Raw genomic sequence first — 25,786 nt, 5'->3', positions numbered from 1 at the left:
TACATAGTGCCTGCTCAGAGCCAGAAGGGCATTAACTGTATGTTACAGAATGTGAGATAGTGCCCTTCTGGTTCCAAACAGACGATGCCCTTCAGTAGCAGAAGGAAGTATCATCTAGAAGTTCACTTAGATGTCAATGTCTTCTGGACCTCTATTCACAATGCAACAAGGCTGAAAACTTACAACACAATTGTACACAATATCACAATGAAAGCACACAGAAAAATATGGAAAATTCAAGTAAAAGTGCAATAGACAACCCTTCATATTCCCCATCTGCCAAAACTAATTACTATGTAAATTGAGGTTTTTCAGCCAAAATTGGCAACTTTTGTGGAAACATTGTAGTAACCTTGAGGGTGGTCTACACTTGGTTTTATATTCATCATTCCTGGTGATTTTTAGAGATGCTGATCGAATCTTGCTGATTATTTGGTAACCTCTACCATTGAACTATGAAAACCACATGATTTCACAGATATTGAGCAGCGATTGACATTGGCAAAGTAGCCCCAAGGTATGACTAAGGAGGGGATTTTTAAGGATTAACAAAAAAAAATGACTACCGGTATACATATATATTTTACATCAATATGCAAAACTACATTCCAATTAAAGAGAGAGAGAGAGAGAGAGAGAGAGAGAGAGAGAGAGAGAGAGAGAGAGAGAGAGAGAGAAGGAGAAATAGTTTTAAGGTTGGAGAAGGGATAAGAGTTACAAAAAGGGAGAGGGAGCGCTAGAGATTGAGAAAACGGAGATAGGGTATGAGACACAGAGAGGGAGCATCTAAAAAGTTACAAGGTAAAATGAAGTTGGTTGTTAAAACACTTTTGCAACAAATATCAAATACAAGCACATGCATTCATTACAAATTTATGAAAATGAACATGACCGTGCAATATAAACATGCTATTAGATGCACATGCTCATGCACATCAACAGTGAAGCAAAAACTGAAACATGTAACGATACACAAAGTAAGACAGGGAGTTACGCAATTGTACGTGTACGTAATCTACTAATGAGTAGATTACGAGTTGAGATGAGCTCACAATGAGAGGACTGAGTCAATCCATACATAAGCCAAGGAACTAAATCCAGATCAAATTGAATCCATCCTATAGTAGGTCCATGATCCTATCAACCCATAATGATTCCTCTTAGCTTTTCTGTCAGTGCTCTGGGCGGTAAATCCTAACCAAGAATATTATGAGGTGGGGCAAGATACCTTCGGGCCAAAGTATAGCTAGCTCTCATCTTGAAAGACAAAGGATATCGCAGATTTAGAAGGGTGTTAACTCTCTGTGAGAGTACATGAATTAATGGCTTCTAGCTCCAAAAAAGACGATAAACATTTGGAAGTTTTGATCCAGGGGAGGGTGTTTTTTAAGCCCTATAAGTACATGGCAATCTTAGACAAATCCTGCCAAAATATTTTATGAGGTGGGGCAAGATACGTTTGGGCTGAATTCGCTAACTTTTATCTTAAAAGACAAAGGATATCTGTTGCAGAATCAGAAGGGTCCTATCTCTCTGTGATTTACATGAATCAATGCCTTCTAGCTCCAAACAGAAGATATGAATTTGGAGATTTTGATCCAGAGGAGGGTGTTTGAAGCCATGATGTACATGGGAATCTTAGGCAAATCCAGCCCAATATTTTATGAGGTGGGGTAAGATTGCCAAAATTGCTAGCTTTCTTCTTGAAAGACAAAGGATATCGTCTGTTGCAGAGTCCAAAGGCCCTCTTGCTCCAAACAGAAGACAAACATTTGGAAGTTTTGATCCAGAGAAGGGTGTTTTAAGCCATGGTTGTATCACTTGTATGTGTAACAAAGAATTTACCTCAAACTGGGACTGTTGAAAGTTCAATGATAATTTTCTTATTTGTTAACTGGGTGGTGCTGACTACAGCAAGCCTTAATTTTATTTGGAATGATTAAATGCTTTTGAAACTTCATCTTTAGGGCAATTTCATAGTATAAATCCTGGTGAAGCTTTAGTGTTAAGATCCAAATATGTTTGTTTAGATCAAAGGACTCATTGTAAAATCTTCTTTCCAAAAATATGTCAAAATTTTGAAAAATCAAATAGGTTTTACTTTAAATAGAATCTTTCTCAATTACAGTAAAACAAGGGTCCACCTTGTTTTCTTTAATGAAAAAAATGATTGGAAATGGTTGAAATTTACCCAATGTTAAATGCATGTATTTCACCACCAAAGGACCCCCTGTTTGAATAAAGGAATCATTTTCTTTCCTGTAGAAGTAGTAGGAACTCCCAGTCTTTATATGAAGCACATCAAAGGTCAAGACACATTACAAACACATATACATTCATTATATTCCATTACCTTCTAATGTGTTACTGTCTGCTGTAGAAGTACCAATGCCATACGCTGAAAAGTTGAAAATAAAATGAGTGTGAGAGAAAGCCAAAATCATAATTGGTGATTGAAACAAAAAATAATAGTGGTTGTTAGGATAATAATGGTTGTCAGGATAATTATGATGAGTCAATTAAACACTAGAAGAATGCTGTATAAGGTGCATACAATCCAAAGCTAGGCTCGGCCAATTTCCATACCCACAGTGAATTTAAAAGGCCTGTAATTTTTTTTTTAATGCAATAAATTTCAAAGATACCGCCGGTATTCCAGAAATAGCCATGTTTGCATTGATATACATGACAAACTTATGTTAAAGTTGTAACGTTTCCACATGTATATTTATTTGTAGAATGAATCACAAAAATGTTCTTTTTCAAACCATTTTGCATTCTACGGTGCAAATTTAAGGAAACTTTCTCTTAATTCTTTTGGAGAAATTCTTTGAAAAGTCTGGTTAACATGCTCCAAATTTCTGACAATTTCGCATCAATTTCATGATTTTCAGAATTCATCTAGTGATCAATTGACATTATCATAAGTAAAATAGTAAAAATCATAACAAAATATTAAAACAAAAGTGGACAATATGAAATATGAATGGCATCTAAAAATCAAATAGTTAGATAAAGTCATGAGATTTTCATTAGCAAATAATAAAACAAAATCATAGAACAACATGAGAATCAAATATCATCTACAAATCATATATTGTCTGGTTCGAGCCAGAAGGACGTCAACTATATTTACTTTGAACTGAACAGATTTAAGGATCTTCTGGCTCTGAACAGGATCAAGACTTAATGACGCAAACAACGTATAAATTAAAACTATAATGTAAAAAAAATACAAATGAGCATGTTAGAAGGTAGATTAGATGAAAACAATTAACTTCCCAAATAATGAGATAAGCTGATTTAGGATCCTTCTGAAGCCTTGTTCACATGATGCAGTAAACTGCCTCAAAAAACTGCTGTGACAAAATAAGAATGACAGAATGGTAAAGTGCCCTTCACATTTCTTACAACACAAACTAAGTATACTTGTGGGACTTTCAGCCTTTTCACACACAGCTAAAATTCATCGTATCTAGAGATGATTAGAATCACTCAACAGTTTTAAACACGTTTATAGACAAAATTTCCCAGTGTGAACATCGTTTATACGATGTTGGGATAGACACGAAGTCGCGATCCATACGCCCCTAAAAGCAGGCTGCAGATACGAAGTTCGTATCTAGAGAGCTTGACATTTTGTGTGTGAAAGGAAATTTGTGTTTAAACGTGTTTAAACTGAATGGAGCGTGCGCTTCGATTGATATGACATGACCTTCAATGCGCAATGGCACTACTGCGCATTTTACGAGCAGTAGTTAATCACGAAACTATTAACGATCGCAACGAAATTTCTGTGTGTGAAAGGCTCGTGATTAGTTTAAACACGTTCGAAACACGTTTATACTAATCATGTTTATAGAATTTTAGCTGTGTGTGAAAAGCTGCAGGTTGCATGCAGCTATTTGTTTCCACCCCATTTGTCATTCAAATGGTTTTATTTTGATTTTTTTTGTTTGGTCGAGGCAGTGACTGCTTCACATGTGAAAGAGGCTTAATGAAGTAGCGAAAGGGCAAGTTAGAATGTATTAATGGGGTATTAATGATAATTGATTATCCAAATGAGATGAAGAACACTTTCAACCTTGTGAAGTTGGTGTTACATTGTGAAGTTGGTGTTACATTGATTAAATCGTCCCTATTTTCACAAAGTGACGGTAGTGAGGAAAATCGTCACGCAAAGTGAATGCAATTTTTTTTCACTACTGTCACTTCGTGAAAACAGCGACGAAATGTCTGTTCAGAGCTATTGTTAACTTTGTGTTAAAGCATTTGAGTAATATTTCCCTTCTGGCTCCAAACAGACAATTTGACATGCATATCTAATGAGTTTGATTGAACCCAAAGTACCCTCAGACCCAACCATTAAAAGGTTAAAGGTCAATGTCGGGAGACAGCAATAAAGGATAAATTACATAATAGATTATAATTTTTTATTAGTGAAGCTATAGTGAGCAGAAAGTTAGATCACCTCTTACATATAAACCTGTGAACAACAAGAATGCATGGATAGTATGAACATATATAAGGAAATAAGGATTAAAATGATGAAAATCTCCCTCCTGTTATTAATGAAGAGGAAAAAGAAAGATGGAAGAGGTATATGAATATGATTTTGGGGTAAAAAGACAATTCTCCTCCCCCCAAATAATCCTTAAGTATCCAAAAAGTTGTACAAAAAAATGTTTAAAACTACAACTTATTATTTATCGGTTATAAAGATTTGGTGCCACAACACAGCAGACTGCACTTATTATTTATCGGTTATAAAGATTTGATTGTAAACATGTACAGGTATGAATGGTTGGTAATTATTAGAAAAGGATGAGAAGGAAATCCGGGTTTCCATACAACACAATAAGTAGTCCTAAATGTCATATGAAATGTGATTTATTGTACATGTATGTCCTACAATGCGAAGTCCCATATGTCAATATCTGTGTTGCTGCATTTTAGTGTACCGTATTCAAATCCATACTTGGTCCCGTGTGTCCATATCCGTGTCGCTGAATTTCATAGGGTGCCCTTTTTCAGAAAGTATGCATTCTTGTAAACATCTGCAGTGTGATAACCAAATACATAACCTATAGGGATTCTATACAACATGAACAACACATTAGAATGACATTCTATACAATATATAGATAAATACGCTTTCCTTGAAATAGAGTTATAAACAGAACTTCACAGGGGAACAAAATCCTGTCATTTTACAAATCCATCTCACAAACAGTCACACTACTGAGACAAATTACTCCATCCCAGACAAAAAGGAATAGATTTCCATATTTCCACGATAAGCGAGCATCCATATTTGGTGCCACAACACAGCAGACTGCACTAATAATAGATGACAATTTCCAGAGTCCTGCGAGATTTGCGAAAGCTGTCTACCGAGAATTACGACCAATTTACATCTTTCAGCCATAAACATTTCTGCCAAAGTTGGGAATGGGGAAATATATGAGAGCAACTGCTGCCTTTTCATCATATTCCGTTTATTGCACACAGAGAGAACGAGATAGAGAGAGAGAGAGAGAGAGAGAGAGAGAGAGAGAGAGAAAGAGAGAGAGAGAAATGCAAGGAATTTTGAGCATTACTAAAACATTCTTTCATTCCCTAGTTCATAAATGAGTTTATACCATTTGCAAAAATTTTGCATTAAGAAATGAGATGACATATTTTCTTAAGGGAACACTTTAAATATCACATATTTATAACATGTTTGTAAAATACCAAGCCAGTCTTGTTTATTTCACTTATAAATCAACCAATCAAGAGCCAGTAAGGAATTATTAGCAATGTTCTTTTTTTGTTTCTAGATTTTCAATAGTTTGTGAGATTGCCTCCAGTCAATTTCACATTCCTTTTTTTTTTTTACCAGAGTTCTATTCATACAGCTACTGATGATCATTCCTGTAAACTTTCTCTTCACCTAAGAAGGATCTATTTTAAGCAAATACTTGCTTATGAATGATATAACCTTACTTTTACGAGGAAGTCTTTAGATAGAAATTAAGAGCGTTTTACACGTACACAGGTTCAGTGTAGTTGCAGAATTGATCGCTTGAACACAAGAGCACTTTAGCATTAGAATGACGTCAGCAATTCCCACAACTGTAAATCATCAGTTACTGCAAATCACATATCCTATAAATCATGCGTGTTATTTCTGTTTTAAGTCAAAATGAAAAGTAGTTATTTTGAAATGAGTAATAGTGTGCTGGATAAATCAAACTCCTTGCTTCTCTTTAACAAACATGATTACTGATGACTGAAATGCGGTGAAATTTAAAATATTTATTCTGTGTGTCTTCTGCTGGGAGCTTTTAAAATGTTGACTTTGTGCCAAAGTATAAAGTTAAAAGCCTTCTGGCTTTATAAGCAAGATGTTTTTAATCAATGATATTTATGATTCCGTCACTATTAAAGTTAAGTACACAATATTCTTTAAGACATTCACTATTTTTTTCAAGAGTTATTAACAATAATTGATCATGTTAAACATATTTCCTTTCCCTCCATTATGTACAATATTCTTGAAATCATTGCCATTTAGACACCAAGCCCTATCCTTTCCTCCCTCCCCCCCCCCCCTCCCCCTTTCCTCCTTCCCCTTCCCCTTCCTCACTATATCACAGCCATCAATTACATTGTGGCCTTTTCCATGTGGAATAAATCTCTTTTTTGTGGTTTCTCTGAGGTATTAGATCCTAAATCAAAGATAATTATTAAAATTTTGAAGAAAAAAAAGTTAAACATCTCGCCTGTCTATCAAATTGTCTGCTGAGAGCCAGAAGGGTGTTAACTCTAAGTAAAATAATAGGAGTTACTGCCCATCTTGCTCCAAAGAAGACAAATGAAAATACTGCTTTCGTCCTAAGTTGTGATAAAAATCATCAGATATGTCATTTTGAATAGCTCAATGAGGTGTAGATTATTACTTGCGGCAGACAGTTTGATTTCAAGGAAAACATGTAGCCAAAAGATACCCATCTAAGATGTCTAGAATTCTAGCTGGAAAATCAAATGCTCTGAGTATTAAAATTCGCTACAAGGCTAATTAAACAAAAAGTGGTATAAGATACCGGTACGTATGAAAATACTGAAAAAATAGAGACAATTTGATATCACAGAGTAGCAAGAAATGCACATCCAATATATCTGAGAAATCTAGCTGGAAAATAAGATACTCTTTGTAAATACAGTCTACAGCTGCTATGAGATACCATCAAATGCCTATAAATAATGTAGTGGGGTAAAATAAGTCATAAAAAAATAAATAATACTGAAAAAATACAGATACCGGTAGTTTGATTTCAAGTATTAGCGAAAGATGCACATCCAAGATGTCTGCTGAATATGAAAATACTGACAAACTAGAGACAATTTGATAGCACAAATTAGCAAGAGATAAACATCCAATATATCTATTGAGAGATATTTCTAGCAGGAAAATAAAGTGTTGTTTGTAAATGCAGTCTTCAGTGTCACAGGTTTAATACAAGACTGAGGTGAAGATCGCCTTTACGAACTGAGCTGTCTAACGATCAATTGGAGCTGTCATGTTTCACCATGGATTTATTTTGGGCTGGGATTAAATATCAGGCGCCCAAAGAATGCAGATGAAGTGCGGCAGAGGGGGCAGAGGGGGCGGGAGGAAAATATCGGGGTCAGGGATAATATCATTGACACCTGGTTTATCCAGTTACTATGGGCGAGGGTGGTGGGGAGGGGGAAAGGGGTGTGTGTGTGTGTGGAAGTGTGTAAATGTGGGTGGGTGGGTGTGTGTGTGGAGGGGGGGGGGGGAGAGGATGACAGCAGCATTGCATGAAAGCAAAAACTTGAGTCCTGGTATTGGATTATAGTGCTTGAAGTAATTGTGACTTGTTTATCATGCAGTACATTGGTTGTTTGGACCAGAAGCAAAATATAAAAAATGTAAAACTAGCAAAGCTAGAAAACAATAATACAACACATACCGGTACATGTATGAACACACATTGGACCCTATATAGTGCTCAACATGTGGATTCTTGCTAAAAATAAACTGTTATATATCTTTCCTACCAGAATCATTAAGCAAATTTTATCAATGTGCTGAGAGCTACCGGGTAAATCTTGTATGATTTTACACAGCATTTACTTCCTTCTGGCTCGTAACAGACAATAAGACGTGTTGAACATTCACAACTACATACACAGAACCTGACTTGCATTATCTAGTAATTGGAAGAGGTTTGATCTTGAGATACATTACAAAAAGTGCATCTGACATGATTGCACTATCTAATGAAGATATAGACATAGAGAGGGGAATGGGGAGAGGGGAATGGGGAGAGGGGAGGATGGGGAGAGGGGAGGACGTGGAGGGGGAGGTAAAGAAGGAGAGGGAGGTAAAGAAGGAGAGGGAGGGGGAGAAGAAGTGGGGGAGAGGAACAATTATTCTGCTAATAGATTGGAGGGAGGGGCACTACATTGTAAGTAATGTTTTAGAAGTCCACACGATAATTCTATAATGTTACTGGCTAAAGGAAGTACAAATTTTTCTTCGCAATTATTTACAGAAATTCCCACCAGTATCTACAAATTAAGTTCCCTGAAAAACATAGGATGTTTTCTGAGCTGCTTTTGGCGATATCAGTCTAAAAGTACATCATTATCATCAAACAGTCATTCGTACATGATATAAATACTGCTTCTTATCAATTTTTAGTTAATAGTTTTAGTCGGTAGTTTTTTACACAAATCCCCACCAGTATCTAAACATTAATTTCCCTGAAAAACAAAGGATGTTTTCATAGCTGTTTCTGGCGATATCATTCTAAAAATACATATGTACATCATTTCCAACATACATTTGTAGTTTCGTACATGACATAAAGATATACTACTTCTTATCAATTTTTAGTTAAAACGGAACTTCCTAGTTCAACTTTTACACTGAACTAAAACAATGGCTTCCTGCTTTGATAAATGAAATTCAGAAGCCGATTTCCCTTTCTTCCTCGTATTCATGGCAACACAATTGCAACAAAGTTTGCTGTTTATAACTGAACCATCACAATAAATATCACATTTCATGATTTTTATTAACCACTCAGCAACAGAAAAAGTATGACAGGATTGCTTTTTTCCAGTATTTGCTAATCAACATAGCTCTTTAGAAACTACAGTATGTGTATATTTTGTTAATGTACAAGCAAAAAAGGGCACTAAATAAACCTCAGTATGAAACTGTATCCTAGCCATTACTCCTTTCTGTGCATTGTTAAAATGATAAATGATAAAACATATCATTTTTATTTTGATGAATTTGATGATGGAATGTGACATTGTTTTCAGAAATTTGACGCCATCATATTGGTAATATCGAGCCATTATATTCTATATATGTTCAAGAGTAGTTCATTTCAGTGGTTAAAAGCTAGCCATACCTTTTTACACATACAATGTACAAAGGTATTCATAAATAACATTACTTATGGTGGTCTATTTCACAGTTCACATCCATCTTCAATCTTCATATTTTTGTTTATCAAATAATAACTTCAGAAATGTATATGGCTTGAATTCCTAAAGTAAGCTGGTTCCATGCCGGCTTCATCAGTCAAACTGAATGATCCAATTCCTCAGCAGACTTTTTTCGGAGAGTCACACGATTCTCGTATTACCTTTCATTACGTCACATCCTTAGAACCAAGCGACCTGCTCATCCATTACCTAACAAGGTTCCGCTTTTTCCACAGACTTTTTTTCGATCAAGCTACTTCGAATAACAAGAATTTAGAATACTGCGCACTTAAGGTAGTGTCATGTTTTCAAATCATCACAAAATCTAAGTAATCTAAGATAGGATACCTGGTTACCAGAAAAGGTTCGGTACAAAAATAGACATAGCGATGGGAGGGGGAGGGGCAGGGGGGCACATCACCCTATGAAATTGGGAAGAAGAAATTAGAAAAAGGAAGAAATGGGAAAAAGGGATAAAGGGATAAAAGGGAAGAGAAAAGAAGATAATATAAGATCCACTCTGATACCCTCTTTTTAATTGGTATACCCTTGTCATTCACCAAATGGGATTGGTGCTCGCCCCCCTCCCCAACCCCAACCATGATGTCACTGCCCCCTCAACAGTTGGACCCATGCTAACTATACCTGGAGAAATTCATGATATTGGCATATTTAGGGGCAAATGAAGTCATCAATGTCACGCCCACTTAGAAGTCAATGCAAATTTGCTAATCGATTTTCCTTTTAAAATCATTGAAAAAATTTGAAAATTCAACCTGTTGACCCATGTTGGAGTCTACAGAGGCTGTTTGCTATTTAAAATTGTATTCAATGGATTAAGAGCTAGAAAATCACTTTTGGAATATGAAATTGATATGCATTTAACATTGTAAGGATTATCAAATATCTAAGGCTAATCGATGAATGGAAAAGCATGGTCACAAAAGACGTTCAAGAAAGCATCTCAAGGCACTTTCAATGACCATGTGAATCACATATTGAAATATGCAAACATTCACGATGACATATTACTTAAATCCCAACATGATTTTTACAGGCAATACAATATGGTATTTTAAATTGCTTTTCAGTTGATTTATTTGTTATAGTCTTTGCCATGTGTTGGACACTGATGTCACGTTGCTTGACAGTTATTCTTGTTAACCCGGACTGACCAAGGCGACCTCCGCAAAACCAATATTAGTTGGATGGTCAATAGTGATGGGTCTGTTTTGTGCATCACAAACAGACACACACACGCAATCTCCGGTTACGTAGCGTCATCAGCAGCGTACGTCAAAGTCGTTAGCTAAAGTTTGCTTGAATTAAAACTCAATACGGAGCTCTGATATTAAGCAAGAGAACTCAATATCCCATCCAGTCTTACGTCACACGATCTCTTCACATCAACGAACGAGCATCGACTACCTGCGGGCTGCAGCTTAAGTTCATCGTCTGACAGGGGTCAAGTTTTTACTGTCTGCACAACTTACAATCAGAGTTAAAGCAGTTACCTAATTTATTAAGATAACTGCAATTATTTTCAGTCAAGCAGGTCTCTGTTAAATAATGAACATCTGTATATCCATTATACTCAAATGTGTAGGGGAAAAGGAAGGGTCTGCCCATACAAAATGTGATAATACCAGTAAGAACTAAAAGGAATATCCCCTTCTATCTGGTTGAACATTTAAAAAGAGCCTTTAAATCGTAAAAACACCCAAACAGACATCGTTATACAAATCTTAAGTCAAAGAGTGGAAAATATTATGAGAATAAATTCTCTTCACAAGCTGTGTTAAGCAGCGATCCAAACCTTCACAACAAAACCTGATACACAACCCAATCTCCTATGTCAATGCAAATCAGATGATCTTGATTTGAAGCAAAACAAACTGATTGACAAGTTATTGGGCAGGTAGCGAAGCTTCTTGACCAATCATAAAGCTCCCCTCTTCACATTAAAACTCATAAAATGACAAAATTACGGAAGGGAAATATTATCTTTGCTATTTTAGCTGGCACAGCTGCTGACCGATTTTGATTTATTTTGAGATTTCAATCTAGAATTCAATTTATATTTTTTATCTAATCTTCCTTTTGTCTGTGTCTCCTGCATGAACAACAGGAAGAGACTAGTTGACCTCAAAGGTCAAAGGTTGCAGGGGGTGAAGGAAGTGAAAGTCACATAGCATGAGCCATGGTGAAGTTTAACATCAGTCTGGCAACTTCAGACCCCTCCCAATTTGGGCATTTAGAATAACAGGATCAGTCCAAGATATTTAATTAGAAATTAAAAAACCTGTTGTTGGCACTTGCATTGTTCATGCATGTTTCCCATGTTGCAAAAGTCTCTCATTTTCCTATGATGATTCAAATGTAGAGCCTCTAGCTTTTGGTTACATGTTAAAAAGGTGGTTTGATGCTAGAAATATGCGTCCATAAAGTAGGCCCCAGAAGTTTTCATGTATTGCATTGTACTTTTAATGTTATTGTTCTTCTGGTGAAAGTCTTTGTAAATCTGACCAGAAGAATATATCCACATCTTCAAAATCTCTGTTCGCATACTTCCAAAATCTAATTTTTGTCAGAAATTTTCAAGTAAAGGGTCTTTTCATTGAAGGCTATAATCACAGTTCAAGTTCGTATGCACCTGTACATGTACACACAGGCAGTGCACAAAGATAGACCAGTGATAAGTCTAGCTCCCGTTACGAATTCCAGCTGTGATTTACGACTTGTAAACCAGTGGGCAGCCAGGGTGTAGGCCTATATTTAGTCGGCTTCATAGAATTATGATGACTTGAATTACCCATTGAGTTTACTAGATTTCAAAAAATATAAACTTTACCCAAATAAACAAAAGTATTTCAAAAGAATTGTTATTGATGTGTTAAATATTTGATCTGGTAAAATAAACAAACATTCAGCTGTCTGGTGAATGAATAAAGGGAAAACCTTGAGTAAATTAGTCATAACCTTTTTGATGTTGTAACTATGCCAGTTTATGCCATTAGATGAAAGCTTGAAATCTATTTAATCCTGTACTGTTACACAGTTTAGTCGACTTGATTATTATATGACTTTTTGAAGCATTTATGCTGTCAAAAAATGCATTGAAAAATCTTAATTTTTAATAACATATCCAAATATTTAACCTGAAAGTTTGTGAAAGTAACATTTTATTGGGTGTTCCATTGAATGCATGGGATTAAAATTCAATGAATAGCTCACGAAATAAATTACCAATAAATCCTCAATCTCCATTTTGAAACATACAAAATGGAATTGGTGAATGCCATCTATCTCTCCATAGACGAGTGCACACAGATACATGTAAGTGCATGAACTTTCATAGGAGCCTTTCAGAAGGTCTTGTAAATGTCACAAGCATGTAGGCATGTATGTTTACTCTGTGCATAGCTTTCAAGTAATATCATACAGTAACCATAGCTGATGAATGTCCATCCAAGACAACATTGGAGATCACCTACATGTAGCATGCCTCCAGTTGTACTCTAAACAAATGAGGGGTGTTTCTCAAAAGGCCTGTCCTCATCAGCTTGAGTTTGCCAAATAACCTGCCATTTCAACTACCCGTATCCAGCTCGCAGTTGCAATTAGCGGGATATTTGGTCGAGATAATCATCCCAAGATATCTTGGGCTAGTTTGCAAAATATCCTGCTATTTGTCCGGTGCGTCTGCACCAGCCCGAAGACTCGCACTATGCGCGAACGCTGAGCAAAATATCTCGAGCTAATTTCTCAAGCTCGAGTTTTGAGGTCTTAATTGTCTCCAGCTGATGAAGACGCGATTTGCGACTTTTGGCTTATTTCTCAAATCAGAAATAAAGCGGGCTATTTTGTAATCTCGAGCTGATGAAGACATACCTATTGACTAAGATCGACGTAAGTTGGACTTGATCTATGGCAGGCCATTAATTCATGCCACTGGTTGCTCTCACCATTGGTCTCTCAATTATGATCTGAAGATAATATTCTTTTCTGTTATCCTTTTATGATGAACAACCAAAAAAGGTAAATTCTGTAGATTTGTGACCACGATTTGTACATCACTTAGAGGAACAAGTTCAAGTCCAACTTAAGTCGATCTTAGTCTTTGTGAAATACCCTCCAGTGTTTATTACCTGGCAATGATGCTGGTATATATTCTATTAATAAAGGTATACACTATCTTGCTTCTATTCTATTTTCTATTTTATCCCTTGAAAATACTTTATCACAGCCTTCAGTTATAATGTCTCATAAAAATTTAATAACTACAATTGGCTGTCCATTTTAATATTTCATTTTCACATTCTCTGTAGTATATTTAATCGAATAATATGTCCATGCAAGCCTTAATTGTCCCATAATCGTTTGAATTTGTCATACAGCTGATACAGCTAATATGGATTGATTATATATCTTTTAACAATAAACATCATGTAAGTAATTAATCAAACAAATTGATAATCCAATTCGTTTGATTTGCCCCATTCATATTAAATCCAGCTTATTCTACACTTACCATACATCATCACCTCATCCTTCACACTACATGAACATAATAATGCATCGATCATTACGCTTAAGATGCTAAATTAATGATTTGTTCGTCCGTGCCTCCAATTATCTCTATTCAATGGGATTAGTCTAAAGAACGCTGTAACTAATGTAGATGACTCACACATTATTTCAACCTCGTTTCAAATCATCTTTGCATATCCACCATAAAAGAAAGCAGCCCACTGTACATTTGTATTTTGTACGCAGACCCAGTCTCATCGGACAATTACATCGCAAGTCTGCTCCTTGCAAATTTCAAACATGAATCCCCTCATTCTGCAGCTCACGAAACGCAATCAATTTAGCGGTGTTTAGAACTGATTGGAAAACAGGACACAAGCCATGGTGGAAATGAAAATTGGCATGCAAATGTTGCTGAAGCAATCAGAAAGTAAATAGAAAGCATGCTTTTCCATCAATCATTTGCATTAGATACTGGACATGCATGACCCCGTGGTAATAGTTCAGAACTGGTTGGGAAGATGGAGTGACGAAAGTGTTTTGTCGTTTCACCCAATCGATTCTTACATAAATATATACTTGGAAGTTCAAAGTGATTTAATTTGTTCATTTTATTATTTTGTACATGTACATTGTACATTTTATTTGTTTATGGATTACATTTTTGGGGGCAGCTAGTTTCCTTCCCTAACTCTCTCTCTCTCTCTCTCTCTCTCTCTTGCATATCCTTTATATTTCCTCTATTTTGATTTCAGTCTCAACTTGTCTGTCTTCCTCTTTGTTATCTCTCTCGCTCAATCCCCCTCCCTCCCCTCTTCTCTTCATCCCTCCCTTTTGATAATGATAAAATATCTACATTTCCTATCAACTACTTTAAACATATATTATTGACAATGCCTGTTTCAATACAATACCTGTTAAATGACATTTGTTTCTAGAAGATACCTTTATTGAAAGTGACTTTTGTATCAATAAATTAGCTGTTCTTTCCATTATACGAGCTGAGACAATATTTTCATCTCACGATTCAATAAGAGATGGTACTCCTCTGTATATTGAAACGTAGAGGTCAAGGACATGCTAATTGGCTTGACCCCTCCCTTGCAGTCCATCTCCAGGGATGGAGGCTGACCTGTCAGTGATACTCGGCAATGAAGTATTCATGAATTATACAATTTTTATACAATTAGTTGTCATTAAACCTCCAGTACGCATTTCACATTATACTATTAAACAGAAAATAATTGAAGTCGACATACACTATTGCCAGTGAAAGAGAGCGCTTGGGAGGAGATTATGCTCTGCAAAGCTCAAATATACTCTGGAATTCTTAAAAAGAGATCTGGACAAGGCTCACCTGTCACTGACACTCAGCAATAATATGTACATAATTTTTCCCGTTTTATAAAATTAAAGTTGATTAAACATGTAGATCATTTTCATAATATTCAATTCATAATAGAAAGAGGGACATTTCTTTGTAAAAAAAACCATTGAAGTGTTACACAATTTATTGAATGGCTGACCTAAACAGGCAACGATAGTGAAATGGTTAAAGAAGATACGACATGTACATATCCCTTCAAGACATCATCTATTATTCATTGGGATGGCATGGGAAAGAGTCTTTGAACGAGAAGGTAGAAGATCGGATGAACAATTATGGTATGTCACTTCCATTCTCAATCTAACATGTCATGAATGGAGTCAATCCGTATGAAACGTCACATACACTTAGCTGTATTCTCGTTTATGGGTGTATTTTATCAAACTACTGCCCCCCCCCCCCCAGTCTGAAAAGTGGTTAGTCCCTTTGAAACGTCAAATACACTTTGCTGTAATCATCTAAATGGGTGCATTTTATCAAATTATCGACCCCCTTCCTTTAGTCGGCCATTCCATATAAATTGTCACATGCGCTTTGCTGCATTTTTCTAAACGGACAAATCTTATCAAATTACAGATCCCCCCCCCCCCCCCACTCTGGTCACTTTTTATGGAACGTCACATACACTTTGCTGTATTCTTCTAACTGGACGCATCTGATCAAATTACTGACTGACCTCCTAGTATGAGTGCAGGAAATGTGGGTGAATGGTAATTGATGAAAATATTCTTTTCAATAGTTGCACGATTGGTTAGTCTTTGTAGGGAGGAAAGGGTATTATTGAATTTTTGGGGTTCGAAACAGTGGGCCGCTAAATTGTGAGCAAATGGACCGTATCATTTCCTGTACATAGTGTACTAACTAATCATCTCTGTTTTGTGATTTAAAGGGGCATGTCACCTACAAATAATTTGTGTAGAGCTTTAATATTCAAAATTAACTATTTTGTTAAACCGCCTCTCTCTCTTTCTCCCCTTATCTATATGTAAATCTCATCTCGCCATCTTTAATTATATCTTTTTACGTTTGAATTTTAGAACATGCAAAAGGCTGTGTAATATGAACTTCTTAAAACCACCCCTTCACATCTGCTACTTCGACATCTACTGATGACAGCAATGGCAAGTAGCCATTACATGTACACACAAGTATATCAACTGTATTATCAGTTTTATGATATTATCCAGCTCAGTTTCACTGATTAGTGTGAGGGGGATTGCTTGGAGGATTCAGAGGAGAAAGGGATAAGTCTGTAGCTCGTCTCGATTCTGGAATGTGAAATACAGGTATTATCGAGACAGCCTCGATGATTGTAGTTTATAACCACACCTACTTTCTAAATAATAAAAAGTTGAATCCACATTTTAGTTTTTTTTTAATGTTGGTACATGACATTTAAAAGGGCTTAAGAATCAAACAATGCTTTCATAATGGTAGATCAATACAACACTTTTGATTTATAGTGTTCCAGCATTCATATTCATGTACAGTAAAGTGTAAAGCTCATGAAACTGAGCACACCCAATGTTATCAGTTAAATGGTAGTTATGAGCAATAAGCATTCCTACGTAGAAAATTGCTGCCAGTAAATAATTACTGCTGCTGAGTTTGATCAAAGAATATTTGTCAGATGAGTCTTTAATTGCACAAGGACCTTTGCCGCTGGTTTGAAAAAGAAAGGTCACACGACATGTATCTACATTACATGGACAACCTCATCCACTGCGTGAGTTCAATAACCTACAAGCACGCAATTCGGCTAATCCTTGGTTCAAAAGAAGGCATGAGATACAGATGAAATCTAAATCTACAAGTGCATAATTAATGTACAGGAAATCTGCTCTGTAAACCTCCAACGGCACAAATCTCCACTACTACACATGGGCTTAGGGGGAAATATAAATCACACTCCCTCCTCTACACACAAATACTAGTGTGCAGACACAGACCCTAGTCGGTCATAGTGCGTAACTGGGTGCCTGACTTACAAGACTATGCCAACTGCACGGTCTACTGCCTCCCATAGGCTTTGTACTATAGCTGCTCCTACTTATCTGACATAGCCGTAGATCGAGAGCTAGGCTCAGCTCAAGACTTTATGGAATTGTGTTTACGTATCAAGTTAGAGTCTGCACCTTGAGACTACAAAAAAACAGTGAGCACAAGCCTTGCCTCTCACACGATGACAACGCCTCACGCTACGTTCCTCCGTAAATTAACTTCACCCTCGGGCTAATTACCGCAAACAACACTTGATGGCTTAAGAACTTTGGAGATGAAAATAGCAAACCGGTTTGAAGGGGAAAGAGAGAGCAAAGATACATCTATGTTAGATGAGTCATCACTAAAGGAGACTGGTAAGGGAGACTGGTGTGGTGGAGGGACGAGATGGGTAGCAATGTGTTTGCTATCAAGGGCTGTTCATACTTTTCGTAAGCCCCCCCCCCCCCCCCAAAAAAAAAAAAAAAACGGATGTGCTAGATATCTTTGATTTTAGTTAATAAGTGGCATTTAGTACTACGAGTTGACAAAAATTAAAAAAATGGAGATACTACAGATAGGATCGGAAATGGAAATATCATATGGCCAAAATGCACAGAGTGGGAAGTCTCCATGTGTAAAAGATCTGGGGATATTTGGGGTTCATTTGTACCAAGCTGACTTTGAACTGGTCTATTGATAAAACTATAGCTTTACTGCGCATCATGTACAAAGAAAAAGCAGCCTGAGTCACATAAACATTTATCTACAACCTCCATGCATATACATACATATTGTAGCTTTCATACTAACACAAAGTTCTGTGAGTGGGAACACACCTATTGCAGACTATACTCTTGTATGCGATAATTAATACCATCGGAGTAAAAAGCAATCTGCATTTTAAATGATCATAACCAATATCAGACGCTTAAGACACGTTCACATGACTAGCATACATGTACTAACAAGATGAGCCACTCAAGGCTTTCACCACTTTATTTATTTGAATAAACCATCTACATGTAGCAGCCCATATTATGTTATTATTCAAGTTGTGTCCACAGAGAAAGGGGAAGGGTTGAGCCTATACACTGTACTTTTTGCGTATAACATATCTTGCAACTCAAATAATGGTAATATCAATGTTGTGTGAGATGAATTAAAGCAAATTAAAGAGGAGTATAAAAGTAAGAGTTGAACCCAGATTTGTTTGCATAAAATACCTTGTAAGAATCAAAAGGAGAAATAATAATGTTGCGCCAACAGAGAAAGTAAGAGCAAAAGTTGGGCTCAGAATTGATCGCAAATTATGCAGCAATCCCAAAAAATGATAGCAATACATGTGTCAAATTTGTTTTAAAGAAAAATTCCAGGAGGTGGTTCTCTGCATCTTTGCATACGGTAAATGTCTTTTTTAAAAAGCACTAAAAACAGCAATATTAATTTTTGGTCGAAAAGAAAAGAAAGAGCCGGAGTTGAGCCTATACTTAATTTTCATTTCTAGTTAGCCCTAAAAATGGCAATACATGTATCAGTTATGCTTTAACAGGGAAGAAGCAAGAGTTGAGCTCAAACTTACATGTTTGTGCATAAAATATTTTGCTAACCCACATAATGGAAAAATTAATTATGTGTAGGCATGGAAAATAAGCAAGAGTGAAGCCCAGACTGAGTGTCTCCTTTCAATTATAACGACGGCGGGAATAAAATGATGATAACCGTGGAAGACGTAAAGGTAACCAGGAGACGAGAGAGAACGGTTGCTCGTTAATAGAGCGAGAGAAGATGACAATGTACTTTCTACACGTAGGTGAGCTCTAATAATACCATGCATGCATATCTTTATTAAACAAGGTGTACTTTTGGAAAACAATGTGATCATACGAAAGTTACAACTTTTTTATGTTTATTCTCTGAGTTTACACGTACCAGAACATATTGTGCAGAAGCATGTTCCATGTTGCCCCATTTAAAGTTGAATCTTTAAATTGCTTTTAGAATTAGGTGAAGTTAATTTCATATTCTAGAAATTTGCAGTAAATTAATTCTACAGTCATTCCTGAAGAAATATTCTCAAGCTGCTTTGTTTAACACAATTAAAGGCCTGTATTCTACTATATATATATTTCAATTAAATTTGATGCAATGATGAATAAAAATTGTGTTTAAAAAAAATAAAGAAAACTGAAACCCAGGGTAACATGTACCTCCTTTGTTGAATTTGACTTGAATTATACCAAGCCTTAAACCAGGCATCAGATAAAATATAATTTGAAAATGTAGAACACAGCCTACAATGAAGTCACAAGCAAAGATGGTGCTACAGAGCCAAAATAAAACTCAATGCCATCATCACATTCAAAGCTAGCATCCTTGAGCGCCTGTAGCTCATGTGTACTCTCAAAAAGAAAACCAAATTGCCCCCTCGATGACTAAGCTTAAACAGCAGGCTAAATTGCTCCAAATGACCCTAAAGGCCCATTCACATCTAAAGCAGAGGACCTCTTAAAAAAAAATCTTCCCCAAGGAATTTATTGATACAAGTATAGTGCACTGCACATATTTATGTTATAACATACAGATCAGTGAGTAGGTATTAGGGCTATTGTTGCATGGAGCTATGTGTATGTTTGTGTAACCCTAAAATAGTGCCTCTTGCCGTTCCTTTATGTGCAAAATTATGGCGCTGTAGTTTTTACAGGCGGACTTAAAGTGAATCACGACCGAACTGGGCGTAATTTGTCAATTCTTGCTTGAAAGTGGAAGTGATTACTTGCATTATATCAGCTATTTTTTTCCCTTTCCCCTTTATTCCTTTTCTTTTGTTTATAACCAGGATTGTGCAGTTTTTCATGTACATGTACATGTATCAAATCAAATAAACATATCTAGCGTGAACTATCATGGGGCAACTGGAAGAACTGATAAGTCATTGAGAACACATAGTTATTTACAGATGAAAAGTGAAACAAGATCATTTCCGCGTAGTGTACACTTGCAAGTCTTGAAATCTTTCAAAACAATGTCAAAGGATCTATATAAAATCTAAGTGGGATTTAAATTGATTATATGAATACCTAAGCAGGAATACAACATACCAAATGCAAAGGACTGTAAAAGCTCGCTTTCCTTATCCTTTGTTGCACGTTACTCAACCATTACATATGATATTTTCCAACTAAAATCTTTATGGAAATATCGTTTATTTGTAGCTGGGAATATAAATAGTTAATTTGTTGGATTTTGTAAGAAAAAGTATTTCCATCATTTCAGAACCAAAGATTATTTTACAAATAAATCCTGTCAAGGTGTTCCATTAAATTAATCTGTGTGCATGTGATACAGGTAGCTAGCTGTAATATAGTCTGAATGGAGCTAGAAGGACATTGACTGAAAACACTGACAGAGCTAATACCCTTCTTCTTCTAAACAGATACATTCTAAGACTACGTCCACATCTTCTGTAGATAACGTAAGGCCTGTCTTCACTATCTCGAGATTGCCAAATATCCAGCTATTTGAATTATCCCGATCGCAATCTATCCAACTTATTTGCGTCTTCATCAGACCGAAGTAGCAATTAGAAGGATATTTGGTCAGGATTGTCATGTTTGCAAAATATCCCACTATTTGGCAAAATATCCCACTAGTCTAGTTTCAAGTTTCGAGGTCGAATCTCGAGATAGTGAAGACGCAATTTGTTACTACGGGATTATTTCCCAAATCAGAAATAGCGGGCTATTTGGCAATCTCAAGATGATGATGACGCGCCTCCAGAGACACATCCAATACGTAAAGTAACCAGTACTAGCTAAATAATAAATTGTATATTGGGTCAATCCGACAACAAAATGTCTCTCATTGTATTTCAACAATTTTACCCGTAAATTGTATCTCTCTCTCTCTCTCTTTCTCCTTCTTCCTCTTTCTCTTGAAGCATTGTCATTTATATCTTCTTCCCATTCAAGTGAAGGCCTCATTGTTCAATTTGTTATTGACCCAAATAGGCCCTCAACTTAGCCGAGGTTTCAAAACAGGCAATTGAATTCATCAAACCTGCTACATCGAATCCACAACAATCCTCACTTCAAAGGACATATACCTTGCGGTCCACATCTTGAAATCAAGGGTTCAGTGACACAAAGACGTAACTCTATATCTTGCCAAAATGAGTATCTGATATCAAAATATTCAGAAAAATGTGGGCTTTCCAGGAAACACAAGGACTTAACTCCACTCAACATCCCATTGAAGTCAATGGCTAGTGAAACATAGACTTAACTCCCTGAGGCCCAAATGCTCAGTGACACATAAACCACTTTTTCTCAAAATGGCCAAAATGGAGTTACGTCCTTGTGTCACTGACCCCTCGAAATGTGGTTTGATATACGAGGGATGTACACAGCTCTGATTGGCCCCCTGCATTAAGGGATGAATCACCAAGAAGAACAAGCAGCAAGCCACCACCTGGGGTCTTTGATTATTTGCCAAAATGAAAATGAGGCATACCAATCTATGTGTTCATCCACATCTTCACGACAGATTCTGCATCTTCCAGAAGTCATCTTTCTTGTTGAGTTCTGGTCATGCGATTGCATTGTGAAAGAAACAGTGTGGAATCAATCAGAAAAAGTTGATCATGTACCGGTAGTATATATTTCTTATTAAAGATGAACTAGTTCTTAACTACATCTACATCCTTCACAGTGACTATATGGTAGGATTACTCCAAAGGGAGTGGAGATGGTGCACACTTTACTCGAATGGATCTAATGGCCAGGGGAATAATAATATCTGTAAAGCGCTTACAAATGGTATTCCATATTAAGCGCTATAATCCAAATTTATTATTATCATTATTACATCTGCATCTTATTTTTTTCCTAAATCGCTTCACAAGAGCAGACAGCGGAGCTCCCATCTGTAGCCTTTGGTTGTTTGCCAAAATGCTAATGAGGCATACCGATCTATGTGTTCATCCTCCTGCATGCAAGGACACTGGCTGCTTGCATCGGGGTTACAGGTTCAGCATCTTCAAGAAGTTAGATTTCTAAAAACTAATCTTCAGAGAGATTCAGCACCAAATCCAACTTTCATAACTCCAAATTGCAACAAACCAAAAGCCAAGAAAAGAATCAAACAAGATTTGATTTTAATATTGTATCATGTTGTATACTACTCTCAGTTTATAAACTTTACAGAGAATCAATGTTTTCATCACAGCAGGAATTGACACTAACTCCATCTGTTCCAGGATTTCAAAAATTGTCAAGAATTTTGATTACTAGTAAATAATTGTCTGTAAAATAGACATCACTGCGTTCCTCCCAGCCAGCAAGAACACTGACTGATATCTGTGCAATAGATTCTGGATCTTAAGGTAGTCAAATTATCTTCTGGAAAATATTTTCTGGAAGACAGGACATTCATCGGTCATCTTAGAGAAGATGGAATTCAGGGAGTGAGCTTTCAAGACATTAAACAAGGACACTGGCTGTATCTGCCATGCAGATCCTGAATCATTAAAAATTTAAATTTCTGGAAGTTTAATCTTTGGGAAGTGAGTTTCTGGAAATGTTTCTCTCAAAGATGGCATACATTACAAACTTCAAAGAAAATCCACTTAAATGAAGTAATTCACTATTAAAATGTTTACTTCCAGGTTGTCCTTCCATATAAAAGGTGTATTTTTACCATTGTATGAATGTTTTGAGCTACGATTTTCCAAGTAAATCTGTTAACAAATTCATTTGTATTCAAGGGCCTGCGTAAAGGCAGGTATTTGACCAAAACCCAGGCTTTTAAAAGTCAAAACCACTCCTAGCATCCATTAGATGCCATTAAAGCTCCACACCATCACTACCACTACTTGACCCGTTCCTCTTACCAGCAACCTTAGATAGCCCTAGATAGCCCTACTGTAGCATCCTCTTTGCTACTGTACTACGGTCACCTCTCTTCCACGTCTTCCTGTCCCATTTCCTTTGGTTCTAATGTGTCTCTCTATCTCTCTTAATTCAATCAGTCTATCTCTCACATTTCTCTTTCTATGTCTATTTAATCATGCATTGGAGCTCTCTCTCCCTCTCTCTCTCTCTCTCTCTCTCTCTCTCTTTCTCTGTTTTTTTCCTCTCATTTATCCTAGCATCCTCTTTGCTACCCTGCTACGGTCACCTCTCTTCCACCTCTTCCTGCCCCACTTCCTTTCGTTCTAATGTATCTCTCCATCTCTCTTGATTCAATCATTCTATCTCTCTCTCTCTTTCTCTCTCTCTCTCTCTCTCTCTCTCCTTCTCTCTAAATAAGTTTATTGTTTTATCTTCCTATCACTCTCCATCATCTCAAATAATCCATTTCCCTACCCTCTTCCCCACCTTCTCCCCTCTCCCTCGCATTTTCTTTCCAGTTCACCTCCCTCTCGCATCTCTAGTTTTGCCATTTCAATGACCCCACACATACATGTACATGTAAAGGCTAAAAGCAATCTCACATCAGAATGACTAAAATAGCCCCCAATTTTTCTTCTTGAGACACTATTTGGAGCAAGGGAGGGACTTCACTAGAACCAAATATTGATTACCGCTACCCTACATGTATGTCCTCCTGGAACAAATTTTCTGTTTTTATCTCTCCCTCTGCCTCTCCCACTCTTTCTCCCCCCCCCCCCCCCTTTCACGAGGCCACCTTCTTGTTGTCCTTTCCTCTGTTTAAAACTTTGCCTACCCCCCCCCCCCTCCTCTGGTCCCCTCTCTCCCTCCATGACCACTCTTTCTCTCTCTCTTCCTCTCTCTCTCTCTCTCTCCCTCTCCCTCTCCCTCTCTTCCTCTCTCTCCCTTCTCTCCCTCCCCCTCATCTCCATCCTATCTTCCCACCTCCTACCATGCAATGCGTTATCTATTTAATACTTAATCTGTACCTGTAATATTACATGTAGTTTATAAGTTATTTTGTAAGACAATTTTTTTTTATTTTTTTTTTATGCGTAATCAGGAAATGTAATCAGTTCATAAGTTATTTTGTTATTGATATTCTTATATATGTATATGATATGTAAAGCGCTGTGATACATTTACTGTAATGAGCGCTATATAAATGCAAATATTATTATTATTATTATTATTATTATTATTATCCATTACAGAGCTACATAGATAAGGAGGGGCCATCATTCAATCGCATCAGTACCAAGTGCTTTGGAAGTGGAGATGGTGATTCAATTGAAACACTGATCAATGTCCATGAGATTCCAGGTGTACCACATCATCACCCGCTCTAGCCTGGTTCACACTTGACACAGAAAAACGGTATTAAGAAATAAAACGCCATAGGTGTAAACGCGTGCCTCATATTTCTGTATGATAAATAGAAATGCATAGGGGTCGTGGTCGAGTGGACATGTCACCGGACTGTGGATCACAAGGTCCCCGGTTCAAGTCCCGCCGCGGCACTAATGTCCTTTGGCAAGACATTGATCTACATTTGCCACTCTCCACCAAGTGTTAAATGGGTACCCGGTAGGATGCGAAAGTTAATGTGGTTTATAGATGAGCAAGTGTGCGTTTGTAAAAATGACGCCTTGCTGGAATGCTCCCCAGGGAGTGGAGAATGTGCATACAATATGTGTGGGTAAGCCGGAATCTGATGGCCAGGGTTATAATATATGTCTGTAACGCGCTTTGAGAGGGCCTGCGGTCCTGAAAAACGCTATATAAGAACAAGCTAATTAAGAGCCTTTGTTTAATAGTTGTTACATACATGTAATAAATGTTTTCTCACCCTCACTTCCCATTCATTTACAAGTTAGAAACAAACAAACAAACAAACGTTTATTTCACCATGGATGTGTAGTGGCTATCACGTGTGAACAAGCCTTTGGAATCAGAGGTGCGTTATCACTGTCCAAAGCAAGCTAGGACCTAGGATATTGGGAGTGATCAGTACTTTCATAGAAATTGATTAGTCGAAAGTTGAACTATGCTTTCATCAACCAACTACAAGGGATGCCCATGCACATCAGATTATTCAAATCCAGGTGCAGAGTTTACACGGAACAGAGAAATACAGTCCAAGTATTCATCTTTAGTATATTAACCACAATTGAGTCTGTTGTTTAGCCAAAAAGAAGTCTTCTATTTTTTATAAATATAAATGAGACCAAGATGAGTTCAAACAATAGTTAACACATGTTTTTCTGGCGCCGATTGAAGGTTTTTTGGTGCTAACACCAACATACTGCTGTCAATTTCTTTCAAGTATACTTGGATCCATTTCAACAAATTTGTTAAAGACAAACAACATTGAAAAACATCAAAATACACTTCCCTTTGAGGGGGGGGGGGGGGGGCTTCACTCATTTTTTTTAAAGAGGGCCCC

The 25,786-nt window shown here is 36.8% G+C and overlaps 1 protein-coding gene across 6 annotated transcripts in view; it reads right to left on the bottom strand.

Moving 5' to 3' along the window:
• The window catches only part of LOC592651 (ras-associated and pleckstrin homology domains-containing protein 1), a 108,402-nt gene that overhangs the window by 46,027 nt on the left and 36,589 nt on the right, over positions 1-25,786 (bottom strand). For all 6 annotated transcript variants that reach the window (XM_030990172.1, XM_030990167.1, XM_030990171.1 and 3 more), the window contains exon 4: positions 2,354-2,398. In XM_030990172.1, the coding sequence (XP_030846032.1) occupies positions 2,354-2,398 (45 nt within the window). The remainder of the gene's footprint in view (positions 1-2,353; positions 2,399-25,786) is intronic.

Source organism: Strongylocentrotus purpuratus, unplaced genomic scaffold, assembly GCF_000002235.5.
Source record: "Strongylocentrotus purpuratus isolate Spur 01 unplaced genomic scaffold, Spur_5.0 spur5_scaffold_19, whole genome shotgun sequence".
NCBI lineage: Eukaryota > Metazoa > Echinodermata > Echinoidea > Camarodonta > Strongylocentrotidae > Strongylocentrotus > Strongylocentrotus purpuratus.
Note: the sequence above shows the minus strand (reverse complement) of the source record. Positions and strands in the feature narration are given on the sequence as shown.